The sequence below is a fragment of the Monodelphis domestica genome, chromosome 2 (assembly GCF_027887165.1).
Source record: "Monodelphis domestica isolate mMonDom1 chromosome 2, mMonDom1.pri, whole genome shotgun sequence".
Lineage (NCBI taxonomy): Eukaryota > Metazoa > Chordata > Mammalia > Didelphimorphia > Didelphidae > Monodelphis > Monodelphis domestica.
The window spans coordinates 505,130,221-505,148,180 of NC_077228.1; the positions used below are offsets into that span (position 1 = coordinate 505,130,221).

At 40.8% G+C, this 17,960-nt stretch overlaps 1 protein-coding gene across 22 annotated transcripts in view; it reads right to left on the reverse strand.

The window, feature by feature from the left end:
* NF1 (neurofibromin 1) overlaps positions 1-17,960 on the reverse strand; it is a 281,583-nt gene that overhangs the window by 96,881 nt on the left and 166,742 nt on the right. For 19 of the 22 annotated variants that reach the window (XM_056819485.1, XM_056819484.1, XM_056819475.1 and 16 more), the window contains 6 exons: positions 12,067-12,129; positions 7,430-7,588; positions 6,816-6,913; positions 5,258-5,404; positions 2,710-2,856; positions 595-705 (listed from right to left, as the gene is read on the reverse strand). In XM_056819485.1, the coding sequence (XP_056675463.1) occupies positions 595-705; positions 2,710-2,856; positions 5,258-5,404; positions 6,816-6,913; positions 7,430-7,588; positions 12,067-12,129 (725 nt within the window). The remainder of the gene's footprint in view (positions 1-594; positions 706-2,709; positions 2,857-5,257; positions 5,405-6,815; positions 6,914-7,429; positions 7,589-12,066; positions 12,130-17,960) is intronic. The other 3 variants (XM_056819481.1, XM_056819480.1, XM_056819486.1) reach the window with 1 other exon arrangement.

Genomic DNA, 17,960 nt, shown 5'->3' on the forward strand with positions numbered 1-17,960 from the left:
GGATAAAGCGCACGCCTGGGCAACTGGGAGGTGTTCAGTGGTCAGAGGTGGCATGTGTTCTTTTCTGTTCTTTCCAACGCTCCCACTTTCCTGTTTGTTTTAGTGTGTTCTCTGCCTCACAGAGATCGACTGCGCACCCCACACAGACGCTTTCTCCAATGCCCGTCTCTCTCTGCCCAAACATTCTCGCCTGTGAACCAACAGCAACTTCCCTGGAGAAGAAATGCTCTGGGAGGATGGGGGTACTTTGGCTGTGTCCAGCCCCAGAGCCTGGCAGCCAGCATGGAAGACACGGCTTGTTCGGGGGATTTACTGCAAAAGAGTAGTGAATGACGCCACCTGGACTGACCCAGGAGAAGCCCAAAGCATTCCAGCGCTGGCCCTGGGCAGAAGCTGCCTGGCGATCAGCATGGAGAGTGGAAGAGACAAGTCAACAGTTCTGACTGACGAGCCCACATGTGCGTCCAGGGCTGTGCTCCCAATAGCTCCCGACGCTTGCCATCTCCTTTAATACCTCTCATGCCAACAGTCCGTCTCTAGCTAGCAGGACGCCATCTTACTTTTAAGTCAAAGGCAAAAATGCAGAGGCCTTACCTGCGTGTGACATAATAAAAAACGGGGTTCCCAGCCTTGGAAGTGCCTGCTTGATAGAAGATATTTAATGTTTTCAGCGCCTTGAACTCCTCCTTCTCGTGCACTTGGTGCCTGAAAACAGCAATAACAGCTCCACTAATTAACGAGCCCGATTGGTGGTGTAAAATCACTTCTTTCTCCACCCAGAGCTCGGCAGTCAGATGAAGGCACCTCGGTGAGCGAGCTATGGAGGGCCCACTTGGCGCCTCCTACAGAAGCAAGAGAGCCCAAACAAAACGAACAGCGAGGCCCTCCCAGCAAGCTGAGGGATGAGGCTCAGAATGAACCCAAGGGACTGTCTCTGGGGACAGGAAAACAGATGCTCCCTAAGGAGAGGTGGGGAGTTGAGACCCACATGTGTGAGTGTGTGCACACATGTTTGAAGTACTTAATGTAATTTTTCTAAGGGAGAAAAAGGATTAAAGAGAAAAAAAGTTTTATGTCTTAGTCCTCTGTAGATGCTTGTTTGCATAATAAGAATATTCAAGAAATCTTCTCTTATGTGGAGTGAATACCAAATATAGCAGAATAACAGAAAAATCCATTGGGAGCAAAGATTTTTCAAAAGGTTGTTTAGCACCCACCATATTAAAGAAGTGTGTGTCATTTGTGCCACGCTGTGGCCTGGATGGCAAAATCTCAAGTTCATCATCTAGTTCTGGAAGACACGTCCCCAGAACTCGGAGGGTATGAATATAGAATTCTCAGGTTATAAGACAGGCGTTCAAGTATAGAATTGTATTTGATCTGTGGAAATAATTCTTGATGCGCCGCATCCGATGCTTGTTTGTGCTTCTGGCTCATTAATGCCCTCTACCACAGAAATACTGAATGCACATATTTTTGTTGAGCCTTTGTGATATACAAAGGTCACCTCATGAAGATTCAGCACGGAGTCACGGTTATGTCTGCTCCACAGAAGAGCCGTGTATTGTGCTATCCTTTGTAAAAAGGAGGGTAGAGAAAGACCTTATGGAGCTTTTACATTGGGCTGATACTGTAGCTCTTACCAGCTTAGAAGAACTTGTCAGGGCTTACATTTTGTCAGCAGACATGGAAAGTACAAGGTGCCCCATGGAACCATGAAGGACTAGAGTAGAAGACCGCTTAGAAGGCATTATGGAGGACAAGTAGCTTGGGAATGCTGGTAAGCCAGCTACATTTCAAGAACCAGACTCCAGTGCTTTATGTGTTTCCTTAAAATGATGAAAGAAGAAAAGGAAGTTCTACAATTTACTGCAGTGATCCTCTAGTGCGGTGGTTCTCAACCTTTCTAATGCCGTGACCCCGCAATACAGTTCCTCATGTTGCGGTGACCCCAAACCAAAAAATTATTTTGGTGGCTCCTTCAAAACTGTAATTTTGCTACAGTTATGATTCGGAATGTAAACACCTGAAATGCATTATGTATTCTCATTGCTACAAATTGAGAGGTTGAGAACCGCTGCTCTATGGATTTTAGGGGAAAATACTAGCAAGACAAAAACCAGAAAGAAAAAGCAGCATGGCAAGTATGTGATATACATACTTGGGAGAAGACACTCAAGCTGCTGAAACCTCAGATCCACTGGAAATTGAGGGAATGTCTACTAGCTGAGGAATGGTTGAATAACTTATGGTCTCTGAATGCAATGGAAGACTAATTTACTCTAAGAAATGATGAAGGGGATGGTTTCTGAAAAACCTAGGAAGACATGTATGAACCAAGGCAGAATAAAGGGAGCAGAAAGAGAAGAAAAATCTGTGCCTTCTGAAGAACACTATGAGGACAAAAAGCTTCAAAAGCCCGAAGGTCTCTGATCAATACAAAAACCAACCACCATTCCAGAGGACAGAGGATGAAGTCCATGGCTGTCTATCTTCTGATGGAGACAGAATGAACAAGGGTATAGACTGAAACATAAGTTTGTCTGGACACAGACAATGTAGGAATTTGTTTTGTTTCACTGACAAGATCTGTAACAACTTTTTTCCCTCTTCCAATATTGGGGTGGGAGAGAGAGAAATTTGTTAAATAACAAAAACCAAAGAAATCACATATCCCCCCCAAAAACAATTAAAATAATTCTCCCTTACCTTGTCATAAATTCCTCAAACTTAGAACTGGTAAGATTCAGGCTGGACCAGTGAGTGTCGGCCACAGGCTTGTGTTCTGGAGGGCCCAGGTAGGCAAGGAGAGTTGCCATTTTATCGAAAGGTCGTCTTCCAACAGCTTTGTGATCTCTAGAAAAAAGAAGTAACTTATCAAAGAGCTCATGATTTTCCAGTACAAGCTCCCTAAATAATCAGTTGGACACCTGGGTTTAGCAATTCTTGGTATTCAATGCCAATGAACAAATAGCAAGGGGGAAGGACATTTAGATGGTCACTAGTCTATAGTGACATCCTGAATCTTTTATACAGGGTTGCAAAAAATCTAAGCACTTTGAACAATCACAAAAAAACACATTTTTTATGTGATATAAAGTCTAGATCAATAAGAATATGTGGGTCATATCTTCATGAATTTTAAAAGTAAGAGAATGACACATATACAAAAAAGATATTAATTTAGGTTATGTAGTCATTTTGAGCTTGTGGTATGTGAATTAAAATGCTAGTTCAAACTTAGTTTTTCTCATATTGCTTTCTAGTTTCTCCAGGAATTTCAGTCAGAGTCCTAGGTGCCTCGGGGTCTCTCAAAATACTATGCTGTTACTCTGGATTACTTCTGGCCTAATTTACCTGATCTGTTCCAATAATTTTTAAAAACTATTACTAAAAGTATTTGATGACTGCTGTTTTAGATTTCAGTCATATCTAGGAATGAGAAGCCATATCTAGCATTTCCCTTGAGATTCATGATTTTTTGTTCCCCTGAAGCAGGGAATTCATCCCTCTTTCTGCTGGCAGCAAACTGAGGAGAATAATGCTTCTAACTGAAGAAAGCAAGGAAATCAATGGTATTAAGTTTTCAAATATACTAAAACAAACACATCCCCAGACCCTGGTGAATTCTGTTATAAGTCTAGTTCTAGAAAATAATCTTCAGTAATTTTATTGGTGTTACAGTGAATAAGTAAATTAAGTTACTAGTCTCATTATTTTTATTATTTTCACAAATAATGGATAAATGACAGAAGAGTTGGTATTTGAGTTCTGAGAAGGAAAGGGTTTAAGAATGGTTTTGTAGAGACGATGGTACCGAGTCGGCTTCAAAGCATTAAACATCAAATGGTATTGCTGTGTTATAGTTCTACTTTTGCGTGGATCTTCACATTCTATTATCAGGGGGCACATGCTAACAGATCTCTAGCCTGACCTGCACCTAGTTCTCTGGCCATTTTACAAAGTGCCAGTAGGTTTTCTTATTCCTAATCCACTGGCCAGCCCACCTCAGGAGCCTACTTCAGAGCTGGTAACCGACTTTAATGTTTTGTATGTCATGGTATTTTCTCCCACATAAAAGTTCCTGGGTACTGACAAACTCCCTCATGTCATCTCAGTCATTTTCTATTCATAAGACAAAATGTTGCTTTTCAAGGAGCTGATAAATATAGGTAAAATTAGGAACAAGGTAATGTATTTAGCCAGCTTTTGAAAATGCCATTAGAAAGTGTTAAGAAGGATGAGAGAAAAAAAACCCTACAAATATGATGGAAATGATATGTAAGCCAGCACCTTAATTCATATACCACAAAGATGATAGGATGATATACTTTAAATCTAAACTCTTAGCAATACTTTAAGCTTTGAAAATCTCAACAATAAGAATGACTCACATTAACATGATGCCTTAAGCTTTGCAAAGAAGTTTACTTATTTCATTTGATCTTCATGACAAGTCTGGGAGGGAAATTCTATTATTCCCATTTATCAGATGGGGAAACTGAGGCTGGGAGAAGGGATGTGACTAGCCCAGAGTCACATAGCTAGCGATTATCTGAGGCCAGTAAAAAGTACCCTCTTCCTGAATCTAAATGAAACAAGCGATCTGCCACAGTAAGATGCCTCCTTAGACAAGGGAGCTGCCTCCTAAGTTAAAACAAGACTGAGACTCCTTGAGACTGATATTTTATAACTCACTGAGGAAAAGAGAACATGTGGCAGGGATTAGGAGTTTTCTAGCCTAAAATAAAATTTGATCACAGTAAGCAAGGTCAGGCAGCTGAGTAATAGGGAGACCAAAGCAGTGGTTGCAAGCCACAGCCTCACCTTCTACACCAATATAGAGAAGGTCCCTGAGCTACCACTCAGTAGAACTGTCATGTGAGAAGACAAGTAGGTCCATGTCACCCACAGGGTAGTTTTGGGGTCCTTCTGGGTGCCTTTCTTTGTGTTTTTTTTTCCTTAGGGAGCCTGGTGTGAGGGGCTGCTGCACAGGGGCCAAATCAAATTGTCTGATGAAGGGTTGGAGGCTCAGGCAATACAAAGGAGATTCAGCAAGTGAGTGATAGACAGGCTGTGAGTTATTTTCCATAAGAAATAACTTTTGCATATAAGGGAAATTATAATTCTTTCCAAGTCATAGCTTTTAACCAAACAAAAGATGAACTCGGACACACTGCTCACAACCAGGTAAGCACAGCTCTAAGACTATAAAGGGACAGGTCTCATTAGAACAATGATTCAAGATCATCTATACCTGTTGCTTGAAAGATATTGGCCAATTTTCTCTTGGTTGTTCCAGAGAAGACGGTGAAGAGCAAGGACATTGCCATCACTGATGAAGGAAAGGCTGTGGTTTATGGCATCACTTACAGGGCAATCAGACGCAATATCAAGGAAAAATCTACCAAAACACAAATGTCATCAAAATTTTTGAAATCTTACACTAAACATTTGCATTAAATTTATATACTCTACTGGAATTTTATTCACACATTATCAGAGAGCTGTGGTATTACACCATAAATCCTTTGGGGGGAGCAGGGCACAGAGGGAGAGGGGAAGAGGGGAAGAGAGAGATGCAGACACACAATTCTTTATTATCAGATTCTCAGCTTCATAAATAGGCCTTTTAATATCAAATGGTCAGAATAAGCTGAGGAGACATTTGAGTGTTCATCATAAGTAAGTAAGTTCTAGAGTTTTCAATTTTTAAAAAAGCCTGCTCAGCAAATGAGGAATGGTCGAACAAGCTGGGATTTGTGGTGGTGATGGAATACTACTGTGCTCTAAGAAATGATGAGCAGGATGATTCCTGGAAAACTTGGGAAGACTTAAATAAACTAAGGCAAAGTGAAGTGAGCAGAACCAGAACACTGTACATAGGAAGAGCAGTATTATAAGACTTAGCTAATTTGATCAAGGCCTTTCTGAAGGATTCATGAAAAAAAAAATGTTCTCCACCTCGAGAAGGAGAATGCAGTGTGAATGCAGGCTGAAACATAGTTTTAAAACTCTTTATTTTTTCCCTTCTTTTGTCTATGGTTTCCTTTGCAACATGGCCAATAGAGAAATATGTTTTGCGTCACTTCACCTGTATAACTGATACCAAATTACTTCCTTCTCATGTGTGTGTGTGTGGGGGGGGGGGGGGTGGGGGGAGGGAAGAAAGGTTGAAGATAATCCAGAACTCAATTTTTTTAAAATATCAAAGATTTTTTACATGTAACTGGGCAATATTTAACAAAAATAAATAATAATATGGAGGGATGGGTTTTTTCTTCCCAAAGTGTAGTGAGTAAATTATAAATATCAATATTCAATTCTAATTTTTCAGTGTCCTGACACAGAAATCAACATAAATGAATGAAGACTGATTCTTTCCTGGCCTTCAACAAGATGAAGAATTACCAAAATGGCTGTGAATTGGGGTTCCCAAGAGAGGAAGAAAGCAGAGGGATGAGCTCCTGGAGGTAAATGGGGAAAAGGGTAGTCTGAAGGCTGGGCTTTCAGTGGTCCAGGTATCTCCCAAAAGGGCGCTCCCTCAGTGAATGCAGCCTGGCCCCTCTGAGGTACAGAGAAGGACTTGCCCAGAAACACAAAGCCAGGAGTATGTCAGAGATGGAACTCAAACCCCAGTCTCCTAGACTGGTAATTCACCTTCTAGCAAACTCTCTTCTCTCAAAAGAGGGAGGCATGAATGGATGAATAAAAGTAAACATGCATACAAATATATCACTTCCACATGGTTTCAAAATTTCACTAAAAGAAACCTGAGAAGATAAAGAGAATTAGAAAATGGCCTCCGCGCTTACCTCCGGGCTACATCAAAGTTGCTTTTCACAAAGTCGTTAAAAGGCCTCATATACTCTTCTTTTGTGAAGAGGACGTGATTGGCAATACTCTGAAGTATCTAAACAAAAAAAGGTCACCAGACAATGCAGACCACAGCCAAACTGTGCATTTCCTTTTATAGAATGGAGACATTTCTCACTAAACTGATTTCTGTTTCATAGGATAAGAGATTTGGACTGATTTCTTCCAATTCATGAGGTGAATCAGATCTAGTGCCAGCTTTCTTCCCGCAGGTGACTAGAATGGAGAGCAGGGCATGTAGAGCCCGAACATCTTTGGAGGCTAAATCCCCATCAGTACACCTGTATTTCTGCTCACTGGATGCACCCTGAAACTGCTTCAGACAGGGTCTCACAATGATGACCCCTAGGAGAGCAGGCTATCGAGGACTTTCATACATGATCAAATATGCAATAAGCTGAAGCAAAACAACAGAAAACTACATGAGAAGTTTTCAATATTCAAAAGACAATCCTAGTAACAGAAACCTGCGAGATTGCTAGGGAGCTACGAAAGGGTTTTCCAGGGAACAGGGCAAAAATGAAGATAGCCAAGCATCAAAGTAATTCATCACCTTTGACATTAGCTTCAATCCCCTTTCAATTCTAGGGATCGGTTTTCTCTCTAAAATCCCTGCCTCGTAGGGAGACACAACGGCAGGGTTGATGAATCTCAGGAACATGGCACTCCCCACGGCGCCAATGCTGTTCTGAGGGAATCTCTGGCTAACAACCTAAAACCAAAGAGGTTAGAGTGATTAGTACATGGCTTAAATTCAAGGAAGATGAAGGGGAAAGAGGCCAGAAGGTTATGGGGAACCACAAATACTCAGGCTCTCATCCCGCCAGACCAGACATTTGGCTAAAGAGCTAAAAAAAAAAGACACCCAGACACACAACAGGCTGTTAAAAGTCCTTTCTAGCAGGGCAGGAAGCAACATTCACTTTCAGTTCTTGACTAGCACAAATAAGATGCAAAAGAAAAGAAGTAATTGACATGAATTAAGCAGAAGAGTCCAGAAAAGAGATCTTAATTTCAAAGCCATGAAGCATACAATTCCACTGTGAGTTTAATAAAGCCCCTTTAAGCTGGAGCAAATAGTTTGACATTTTATAAAGGAAATCAAATCAGAGAGACAACTTGTTTAATGCAGAGGCCAGACTCAATTTCCTGCTCCTGAAATAAATCTTCACTAAGTTAAGATGGGTTCTCTTTGGGCCAGGAACCTTTCTCTCAGGTTCTCCAGCGACTGGCTTGCCTTAGATAAAATATACTGTGAGCTGGGTTAAGATCTCCACTGGGTGAAAATAAAAACATGACTTACAAAGAATATCACTGTAAGGCTTTCTCTCTTCATCAAAATATTTTAGAACAAGGGTATTTTTTTATTTAAACCATGGAGGAAGGGGCATTCTTGGGGACCTAAAGAAAAAAAGGGCCCCAAGAGCAAGGGAGAGAAGGTAAATAGTTACCACATTTTAGAGTTCTCTACATCACTTCAAAATTGAATTTTTATCTTTCTTTCCTTTTTAAACTTTCTACTCTCAAAATGGAAAAACTGCTAGCTCAAGAATTCATGATAGAAAAGGAAAAACATTTTAAATGGCCTCCTCCTGACACAAATATCTCTTGACAGGAAGCACTTTAATAGATGAAATTGTGTTATCAAATGAATGTCAGGGAATCCTTTTCACATGGTTTCTGTACCACCCAATTTCCCTGTTTTAGCCCGGGAAGGTCAGGTAAGAAGGCTGCTCTTGGGAACAGAGAAAGAGCAGCAACGGGTAACAAGAAAGAGGCAAGCAGCAGCCCAAGTACCACGAGGTTGAGAATGAATCTTCAATTATATAATGGGAGTAGGTAAGAAAATTGGGTCTGATGGAGAGGATTTATTTTTATAAACACATTTTTAGAAATAGAGCTGTCTTGTATGTGGGAGGATAACTGCTGCTTTTTGCAGAGGCTTCACTGGGTAAAACCTTTATTCCTGTATTCTAAAAATGCTGACTTCATAAAATTCTTCCCCAAGAGGATTCTCTTTTATCTAAGATATAGTTCAAACTGAATTTACTTAAAAGCTTCAGTTGTTCAAATCTAGTCTCAGACAATTTCTAGCCATGTGACCCTGGGCAAGTCACGTAACCCCAATTGGCCAGTCCTTATTGCTCTTCTGTCTCAAAATTGATATTGATGAATGGATTCTATAACTTCTTAAAAGGTAAGTGTTTTAAAAAAATTTCATTTGTAAAATGGCAGCTCCTAGAGGGCATAAGCTGTCTCCTTTTTCTAATTGTAGCCTAAGTAGTAGGCATTTAATAAATGTTTATTGACTGGCTGATTTTGATTTTCCAGAAGATATTGCTGGAGGTATAACTAAAGGCGTCCCTAATTTGTAGTCAGTAAAATGAAGGATTTTAAAAAGTTTAACAGAAGCGGCAGACCTGGAAAGGTTTTTATAAAAAACAATTTCCAAAAGCAGCATAGCTTCCAACAATTAGAAGCATTAGGTTTTAAAGTGTGGCAAACATATTTACAAAAGATTTCTTTTTAATATTTCTCAACCCCACAAATTTATGAATATCAAGATTCTCAATTATTTTTCCACTTCTTTGAATGAAAACTGAAAACACACCCTTCCCATTCATTCCCCTGTACGATTTCCACCACTCAGCTCAAAGCCACTGACATTCTAACAGGACAAACCAGCCAGATTATGAGTTCTTGTAAAATACTACAGTTGTGGGATTATTTTAGCATTTCATCATGCATCAATTCACTGAAAGTATCAGCAAATAGTCTCTGGAACCAGGACATGTCAAGAATTCATATCATCAATAATTTCTTGGCATAATAAATTCTGTAAAAGAATCACCTTAGGAAAGCATCATTGCCATTTCCTCTATTAATAGGAATGTTGCACAAATATTCAAGAAAAATAAAAATTGAATTAAAAAAAAACTTGAATCCACAGAAATGAAACCTAAAATTTCCTCTCAGTATAAGAAACTTTTTGATTCCACATTAGCCAAAATCCAATTGTTCCTTTGTTTCAAATATGAAATACAACCATTAATTTAAATACCATCAAGAAACTCAAATGCAGGGGCAGAGTGATACTGATATATGTGAGTGCATATCCATGTAATGGTTTCACTGATGGATGATGTTCAAGAGAAATAATGCTCAAAATGTATTTTGACACCAATAAATGATAAGAGTTTCCACAGTTAATACACTTTTCTTCCAGAGGCCTGAAGAGACCCCTCTGTGGGTTTTTTATGGTCAAGATGCAAAACCATCAAGAGAAAGATGGTCTTAATAAGTGACAATTTCATTTAAGCAACCAAATGAGCTCACAAACTGACATTCGGAATGGAGAGTGATGACATCTTCTTGGCTTAATCTGCAATGTCCTCTGAACCATCGCCTGGGCTCCCCCTGGGACGTTACCACTTACTTTTGTTACGATTCCATGATGCCCCATAGCATCTGTACTGGTGTAGAAAAGGCATTCCAACATCTCATGTAATCCAAAAACTTTTGAAATGTCATTTGAAAAGCACCTTCAGTGGCAGGAATGCTTGAGAGAATAGTTGAGCAAAGTCAGGAAAAAAAAAACCACAATGAAGATAGGCAAGGAGAGGGCTAAGAAACATGCTCTAGAGAGATGGGGACTGGGGACAGTTTTGAATCTGTGGCCTTGGTGGAGCAGCGGCATCAGCATACCACCAAGCAAAAAGGCTTAGAATATGCTGTTAATTTCAACATCATGGCAGGGCACAGTAAGTGTTATCTGTGTGAGGAATGGAGGCTGAAGTATTAGAAATGTTTAATCAAGGAATAGAGATGCAAACTGTCCTAAATGCTATCAGCAGGGTTAATTAGTATCGCATAGCCAAGAAGAAAATCTTAAGTGAGCATGCTTGACAGTGTCACCATTCTAGATACCATAGTTTAGTCATCTAAATTTTAAAAGGCAATTAATAATATTTGTAGCTACCAAATCCTAAGGCATTTTATTTATTAACTACACGTTTACTTGGGTTATAAGAAAGTTTATGCAGCCTAGCCAGGACAAACAACGTATAGTGGTAACTTTTATTTTTAAATGATTACCAAATTTGTAGCAAGACCCTAAAATACTGAGTTCATAAAATGCAATTTCTCTAGAAATGACTTGTTTGCCTTTATGTTTTTCTCTTAAACCCTTACCTTCTGTCTTAGAAGTGATACTGTATATTGGTTCCAAGGCAGAAGAGTGGTAAGAGCTAGGTAACGGAGTTAAGTGATTTGCAATAGGTCACAGAGCTAGGATGTGTCTGAGGCCAAATTTGAATCCAGGACCTCCCATCATTTCCCCTTATTTGCCTTTAAAGAACATAGTTATCAAACTATAATTTTAGAATAGATTTTTTGAAAAAAGTAAATAATACAATTATAGACTCAGGAAGACCTGAATTCAAATGTGACCTCAGACACTTCCTAGATGTTTGATCCTGGATGAGTTACTTAACCTCTATCTACCTGAGTGCCCTCATCTGTAAAATGCAGGTATTATAATAGTACCTATCTGCTCCTGGGGTTTTGTGATGATCAAATGAGACAATAATTATACAGTACTTAGCACAGTACCTGGCACATAGCAAATGCTATATAAAGGTTAGCAGCCAGTATCATTATTTTGAGCAAAATAGGCCAAAAATGTTCTTTTGTGTCTAGACAAAAGAAAAATGGGCAGAGGTTGGGGTTCAATAAATTTGTGCAAAAAATTGGGTACATATTTGGAAAGGGAAGCTTACCCTTTCCCAATAAATCTCCCGATAAATCTTAAATCCAGATAAATAGGGGGAAAACCCACTCACACTAGCTACTGTAACCCAAGAAGCAAAAATAAAAACAGATTCAGCATTTCCTAAGGCCTTGAAATTAAGTTTCTTTTGCATTTATTTACCATTAGAAACAATGGTAAAATTAGAACAGTAATAGCCAATGTAAAGAAGAAAACCCCAAATGCCTTTGAGTTAAGCCAAACCAAAGGCATGCAAAGAATGTTTAAATTCCAGGGTTAATTGAAATGAAAGCTATTTGTGCCAGAATTAGTAGAATGATTTTAAGGTGAGAATTCATTAGGCTGAGGTGAAGATGTTCAAACAGCAAAGATTTTTTGTTTGCTTTGAAAGAAATGGCTAAGAAAAAGGGCTCTGGACTTACTGATTTTTTGTTTTCCTTTTTTTCTTTTACGGTAGCTTTATTCAGTAGAGAGTGGCAAGTTGCCTACAGAACAGAGATGAGCACAAACAAGTCACAGCACCAACTACATACAGCAACAAAAACAATGTCGACTTGTACAGAAAATTATACAGTAAATGTAACACAAACAGAACAGAATATGGGGTATGAACTCAAGTTTGATGATGAAGTTTAATCCTGAATTTTGATTTGATTAACATTTTATATTAAAGTCCTACAGAAAAAGTAAGGCAAAGACTGGGGTATAATCACTTCTACTATTTCTGGCTAGAATACAAGCAGACTTTGGTTGATGGGTTTCATAACCAAAGCCAATAACAGAAGAACACATTTGGTTTAGAGTTTATTCTCCCTTAGATGGTCAAGGGAAGCACAGCTAGAAGCACTCTGCTTTTCACTCAATCAAATTGGTGCAAGAAACGTCCAATTTGGTATATAATCATCAGAAAAAGCTTTTAAAAAGGCATCATTACCATCATTACATGGAAACCCTGGGTAGGTACTCAGAGAGACAGACTCACCAAGATGAAATAAAATGACTGCTTATTAGCTTGGACTTCAGTATCTCAATTACCTTACAATGACTACTTATATGGTATCTCCACCCAAGGCAACACTGACTTCATGCTCCGATCCGTACTCAGACATTTAGATAAAAAGCAAACAGTTGTCTAGTGCAGGGGCCGGGGTACTCGGGTCTAACTGACACGGCTACACACACAACCCAGGTAACTAATGCTTACCTCAACATGGTTTTTTAAAGATTCTAAAGTAGCTAACACATGATGCCAAAAGTCCAGCATGGAAACCCTAGCTAAAAGTGCTCAAGCCTAGAGAAGATACTGAGAACTGCTCAAGCATCTCATTCATGAAGTGACACAAACATTATTTAGGGAATACACTGAGATGCTCTCCTTATTGGTCAAATAAAAGTGCCTTTTTAAAAGGCAACAAAACTACTGTCAGGGCTAAAGGAAACAAAAGAATAGAAGAAAACATCCAAGTAACCAAGCAAAAGAGAAGCAGCAGCGAGGGAAATGAATCATCAAAAGAGGCCCTGAGGCCAAGCTTTCCCTCCCCCAGCTAGGCAGTCTCCAGGGGTTTCTGGCCCTTGGACAGAAGGGACACAGACCATCAAGGCACACCCTTGATCTGTGCACAGAGAGCTTGACATTCTGAGTTTTACAATTAAACAATAATTTTGAACACATCATCAAGGAGATAGCCAATGCTGAGACATCGATTTGTATGACATAACACTGTCTCATCATAATTCAGAGGCTCAGGAACTCTCTCTCAGTGCAACATGAGCTCTAAAAGCTCCATCCCACTGGAAAGGTAACTGTGGTCTTAGCAAGAGACTGAGCTTTCCAAAGGGCAGTCTCACGAAACAGGGCAAAGCTCCCCACCCGCAGCTCATCCTGATGCCTCACAAGGGTGGACAGATGACCCTGGGCTCTTCAAGGCTGTCTGAGGGGAGAAAAATCCCAGGCAGGCATCTGCTACTGAAAAGCCTAGCCGGTCCTAGTACAAGTGGCATCCATCCAGTATGAAGGGCTCATCACAAATAGGCGGCCACTAGATAGGCAAGATCTTTGGCCACATTGACATGAGCAAGAGAAGATTTGAAATTGTGGGGCTGGGAACTAGATGGTGTAGGGTGGCATAACTTCCTCTAAGTTTGATGGAAGAAGAATTATACTGTTTGGCCTCAAAAGGCAGAAGAGCACAGAGGCAAAAAAAAAAATAGTTCTGGGGTCAAGAAAAAGTCCAAATGAAGAGGAATGTACTTCCTCAGGGTAGAGTGTGCCCTGGCACTCTTCAGCTAAGGATGGACACGGGGTTACTTCTAGGGTCTCTGAGCCCAAAATCCCAAAGGGCCTTCTGGCCTGTGCACCCCTTTTGTTCCATGGCAGCAACAGCAGCAGGAGTGGGGGGTGCTCCGAGCCTCACAGGTTTTCAGTGCTCTGAATACACTAACAACCATTGCTGGGAGCACATCACAGCCCTCACCTTCTCACCAGATGAAATCAGAAGGAAGTTCCGAGTCCAAGCCCCTGTCCTTTGTCAGGAATGCTGCAATCTCCTATTTGGTTTCGCACCTCAAATCTCCCTCACTCTATTCCACCCTCCTGCCTGCCCAAAGTAGAGGTCTGTCCACAGGGCTCATGGAAATGGCTTAATAAAATGTCTGCTCACTATTAGGCAAACTATAGCCAAAGAGAAGAGATGGAGCACAAGCGCTCCTGGAGAGACACGATCAAATAGTTGTTACAGATAGTTTTATCCCACACAGGAAGAGGATGAGAAACATCATTTCATGAGATACCTGGTCTTCCATTTTGTTTACTACAAACTTCCTTAAGAATATTTGGGGTCAGCGAGGTGGCTCAGTGGACTGAGAGCCAGGCCTGGAGATGGGAAGTCCTGGGTTCAAATGTGACCCTGGGCAAGTCACTTAATCCCTATTTGTCTAGGCCTTATTGCTTCTGTTTTAGACAAAAGGTAAGGGTGTAACAAAAGAATACTTGGAAAGACCAAAATGAAGGGAATGACAACTTACATGTTAAGGAAGCAAAGGGGCAAAGAGGACATGAGGCAACACCATGCAAATAACTTGCTTTGACTCTTCTAAATGCCCCCATTCACGAACACTTGGCAAAAGAACGCGCACTGCCACTAACTTGTTAGTTCATAGGGAAGCTTAACCCACAAGTCTACTGCCACCAAGGAGACCAAAAGAAGTGAAAATGGCAACTGCAAACACCTGACTTTCTTGCCAAGACAACACAAACGTAGAATATCAAGTCATTTCCCAAATCCTGAGGCTGAGGGCCATATAAGGTCATGAACAGCAGAACCTCAATAAGGGCCAGGGAGGAGGGTGCACAGGGAGCTTGACGAGGTACCCAGACGGGCAGGATCACTTGGTGAGGATTTCAGGACAAAACTGCAACAATAGAAAAACAGATGAAAATTGGAAAAGATTGGCCAAGTGATGTTTCACATACTTTGGTCTCCAGCAACAATATCCTATCTCTTCTAGGAAGAAGCAGAAATGGAAGAAAAGAGGAAGAGCAGTTGGACCAGGACAGAGATCCCCAGAGGTTCCCTGCAGGAGGGGGGACATGCTTATGAGGGTATCAAGGAATCTTTCAAGATCTTTGATAGAGAGGAGGAGACTAAAGATCTGGGAAAAATGACTGGCATGCTATTGCTAACAACAACCAAGTAATGGCCAGTCCTATCTATACCTACTTTTCCCTTTACAGAATCTATCTAAGAAAACTGTATGCATGGACTGAAGATAAGACAGAAATAGATTTTCACAAATATACTCTAGCAGACAAGATTTTACAGCTATAAAATTAACTAAGAGATAGAGAATCCCTGCACTTGCTGGTTATTGCTTGTTAAAAATTAAGGAAATATTGCCTTAAAGACCTTTCTCTAATGAGCTGTATTCCATGCTGGTGCTAAAGTCATGAAAGCCTTTTCAAAAACAGCAAGAAGAGGAATAACTTGGTTCAACTCCCTTGGACAGGATATAAAACAAAGGGACAGATGCTTGCTCAGTAGCAAATGAGATGAAGAAGACCTGAGTTCAAATTCTGCTTCAGATCCTTACTGGCTGTATGAGCCATAGCAAGTCATAGCCTTTCTGGCCTCATATTTTCTGTATTTAAAATGGGACTAACCCCCCCCCCCCCCCCCCAGGTTTTTCTGAGAAACAAATGAAGTAACATCTGTAAAACTGAAGTCCTAAATGACTGTCAGCTATTGTGATTTTGATGATTATGATTATTGCCTAAGAAGACTGGCCATGTCACTGAGGATGATCCAAGTATAAGGGATGCGATCTTTCATCCACAAATAGAAAGATATCAATCTCTGGATGTCCTAGAGCCTCCTTCAAGTCCGTGTCATCTAGCCAGCCCCACGGGACAAAGTGGGTGGTCCAAGCATGCCTGGAGTCAGGCTTTGATAGGGATACTCCATGAAGCTGGTCCATCTGTACATGGGTCCTGGACAGACATCATAGATGACTCATGAATTGGGCCCAGAATTAAAGAGGGAATAGAACGGTCTGGATTGCATTTGGTATACTACCTACTTCTTTTTGTAATTTCAAACTTCTTCCTGAAAAAAGCCCATTATTAACACTCATTTTTCCCCCTGGTAATGCTTTATGACTGCAAAGAATAAAATGCCACACACTCAAGAAAGAAAGATGAAGGTCACCCAAACCAGTAGAGGTGTACGGTGGGTGCGAGAGAGCATGCCCAGGGAAAGCAGTGGGAATATCAAGAAGACTCATAACCGGAAAGAGGTGGGCCAGACATGGGAGCCATCCACATCCACAGAACACTAGATGGACCCCTCGAGGGGAATCTATGAGAGGGCAAGAACAAGTCACACAAAATGAGACTGCCAGGTGGGTTGTGACCCACGTCTCTGGGGTCTAGACTCAACAGCATTGATGAGATCCCAGAAGTTAATGAAAGCTCTGTGCACAGTGATATAGTATGAGTCCATGCAGTGAAAGCACAAAATGAATCATTCTGCACGAGACCACTAATTATTGATCTCTTTCCATTGAAATGAAGACTTGGGAATATCTCTGTCCTAAACACAAACAAGAGTTCTTTCCTCTCAGATGGGAGGGCATCTTCATTTCCCTTTAAAGTGCTGCACACCTCAAAAGGAAGGTTTCTCTGCTTATGAATACTGGGGAAAATACCATCAAACAGTGCTGCTTCAAGGGCTTCTTAGCTGTGAAAGCTTTCTCTTGGGCCCAATGGACCAAACTAAGCACCTTCCTCAACAAGTGCATTTGCTTTTGCTGACAAACCCAGGATCCCCAAACCCAGCAGAGCCAGGAGGCAGAGATCAAAAGAATACGAAGATTCGTCTAGATTCTGTAAGCTACAAAGGAGAGACAAAGCCCAGTGAAGTATGTGACCCAGACAGCCACAGTTAGAAGCCAGATCCCCTGATTCCCATCCCCAGAAGACTACAATGATACCAAGTGGAAGCCCCAAATCTCTTAAAATCCAGTTACCTCATGGAGTTTGGTCAAACTACCATTAAAAGGCAGTTCTTTCACTGAAGTCAATACCAATATTGTAGACACAAATCCCAGTAAAGCCCAACCCCACAGAGGAGGACCCTGTCCTTTATGGTTCATCCGATTCTTGCCATGTTTCAACTACACTTTCATCAGAACTACCTTGACTCCCCAACAGCTTCTTTAGGCTTTTGTTCATCACAAGTGCAGAAAATCCACAATAAATTCAGACATTCATTTCAAAGACTACTTCATCTACTGGGTATATTTTGAGAAAATTATTTTTATAGACAGGGATGACACATTTTAAAATAGCGTATGGGGGCAAAAACACAAGCCCCACATGCCTCAAAGCCAGAAACAGCTGCTTCAATGGGGGAGTCTCACACATGTAGCTAAGCAACAAGAGTATGGCACTAAAGACTATGGGCTGGTGACTTCCTTGGAAGATGAGACAGGAGCATATGCAGAAGAACCACCAACCCCCATGCCCCCCAAATAAGCTGTAACCCTAATTCTTCTACAGGAAAACAAGGAGCTCTAGATCCTTGGATCCTACTCATGCTACTGGGACTGAGAACTCTGCACATGAATATGGCTCTCAAGACAATCCAGCACTGGTTAGTGAGAGCCACACTACCAATGGGCCCAGATGAAGAATCCAGGCTCTAAGCTGGATATGACGCTAGAATGATTTGCCAAGAAAAGCTCATGTAACAAACTATTCTACCAGGAACATTAAAAAGAAATAAAAGATTGGGAAACCTGACATAAACCCATTGTCAAG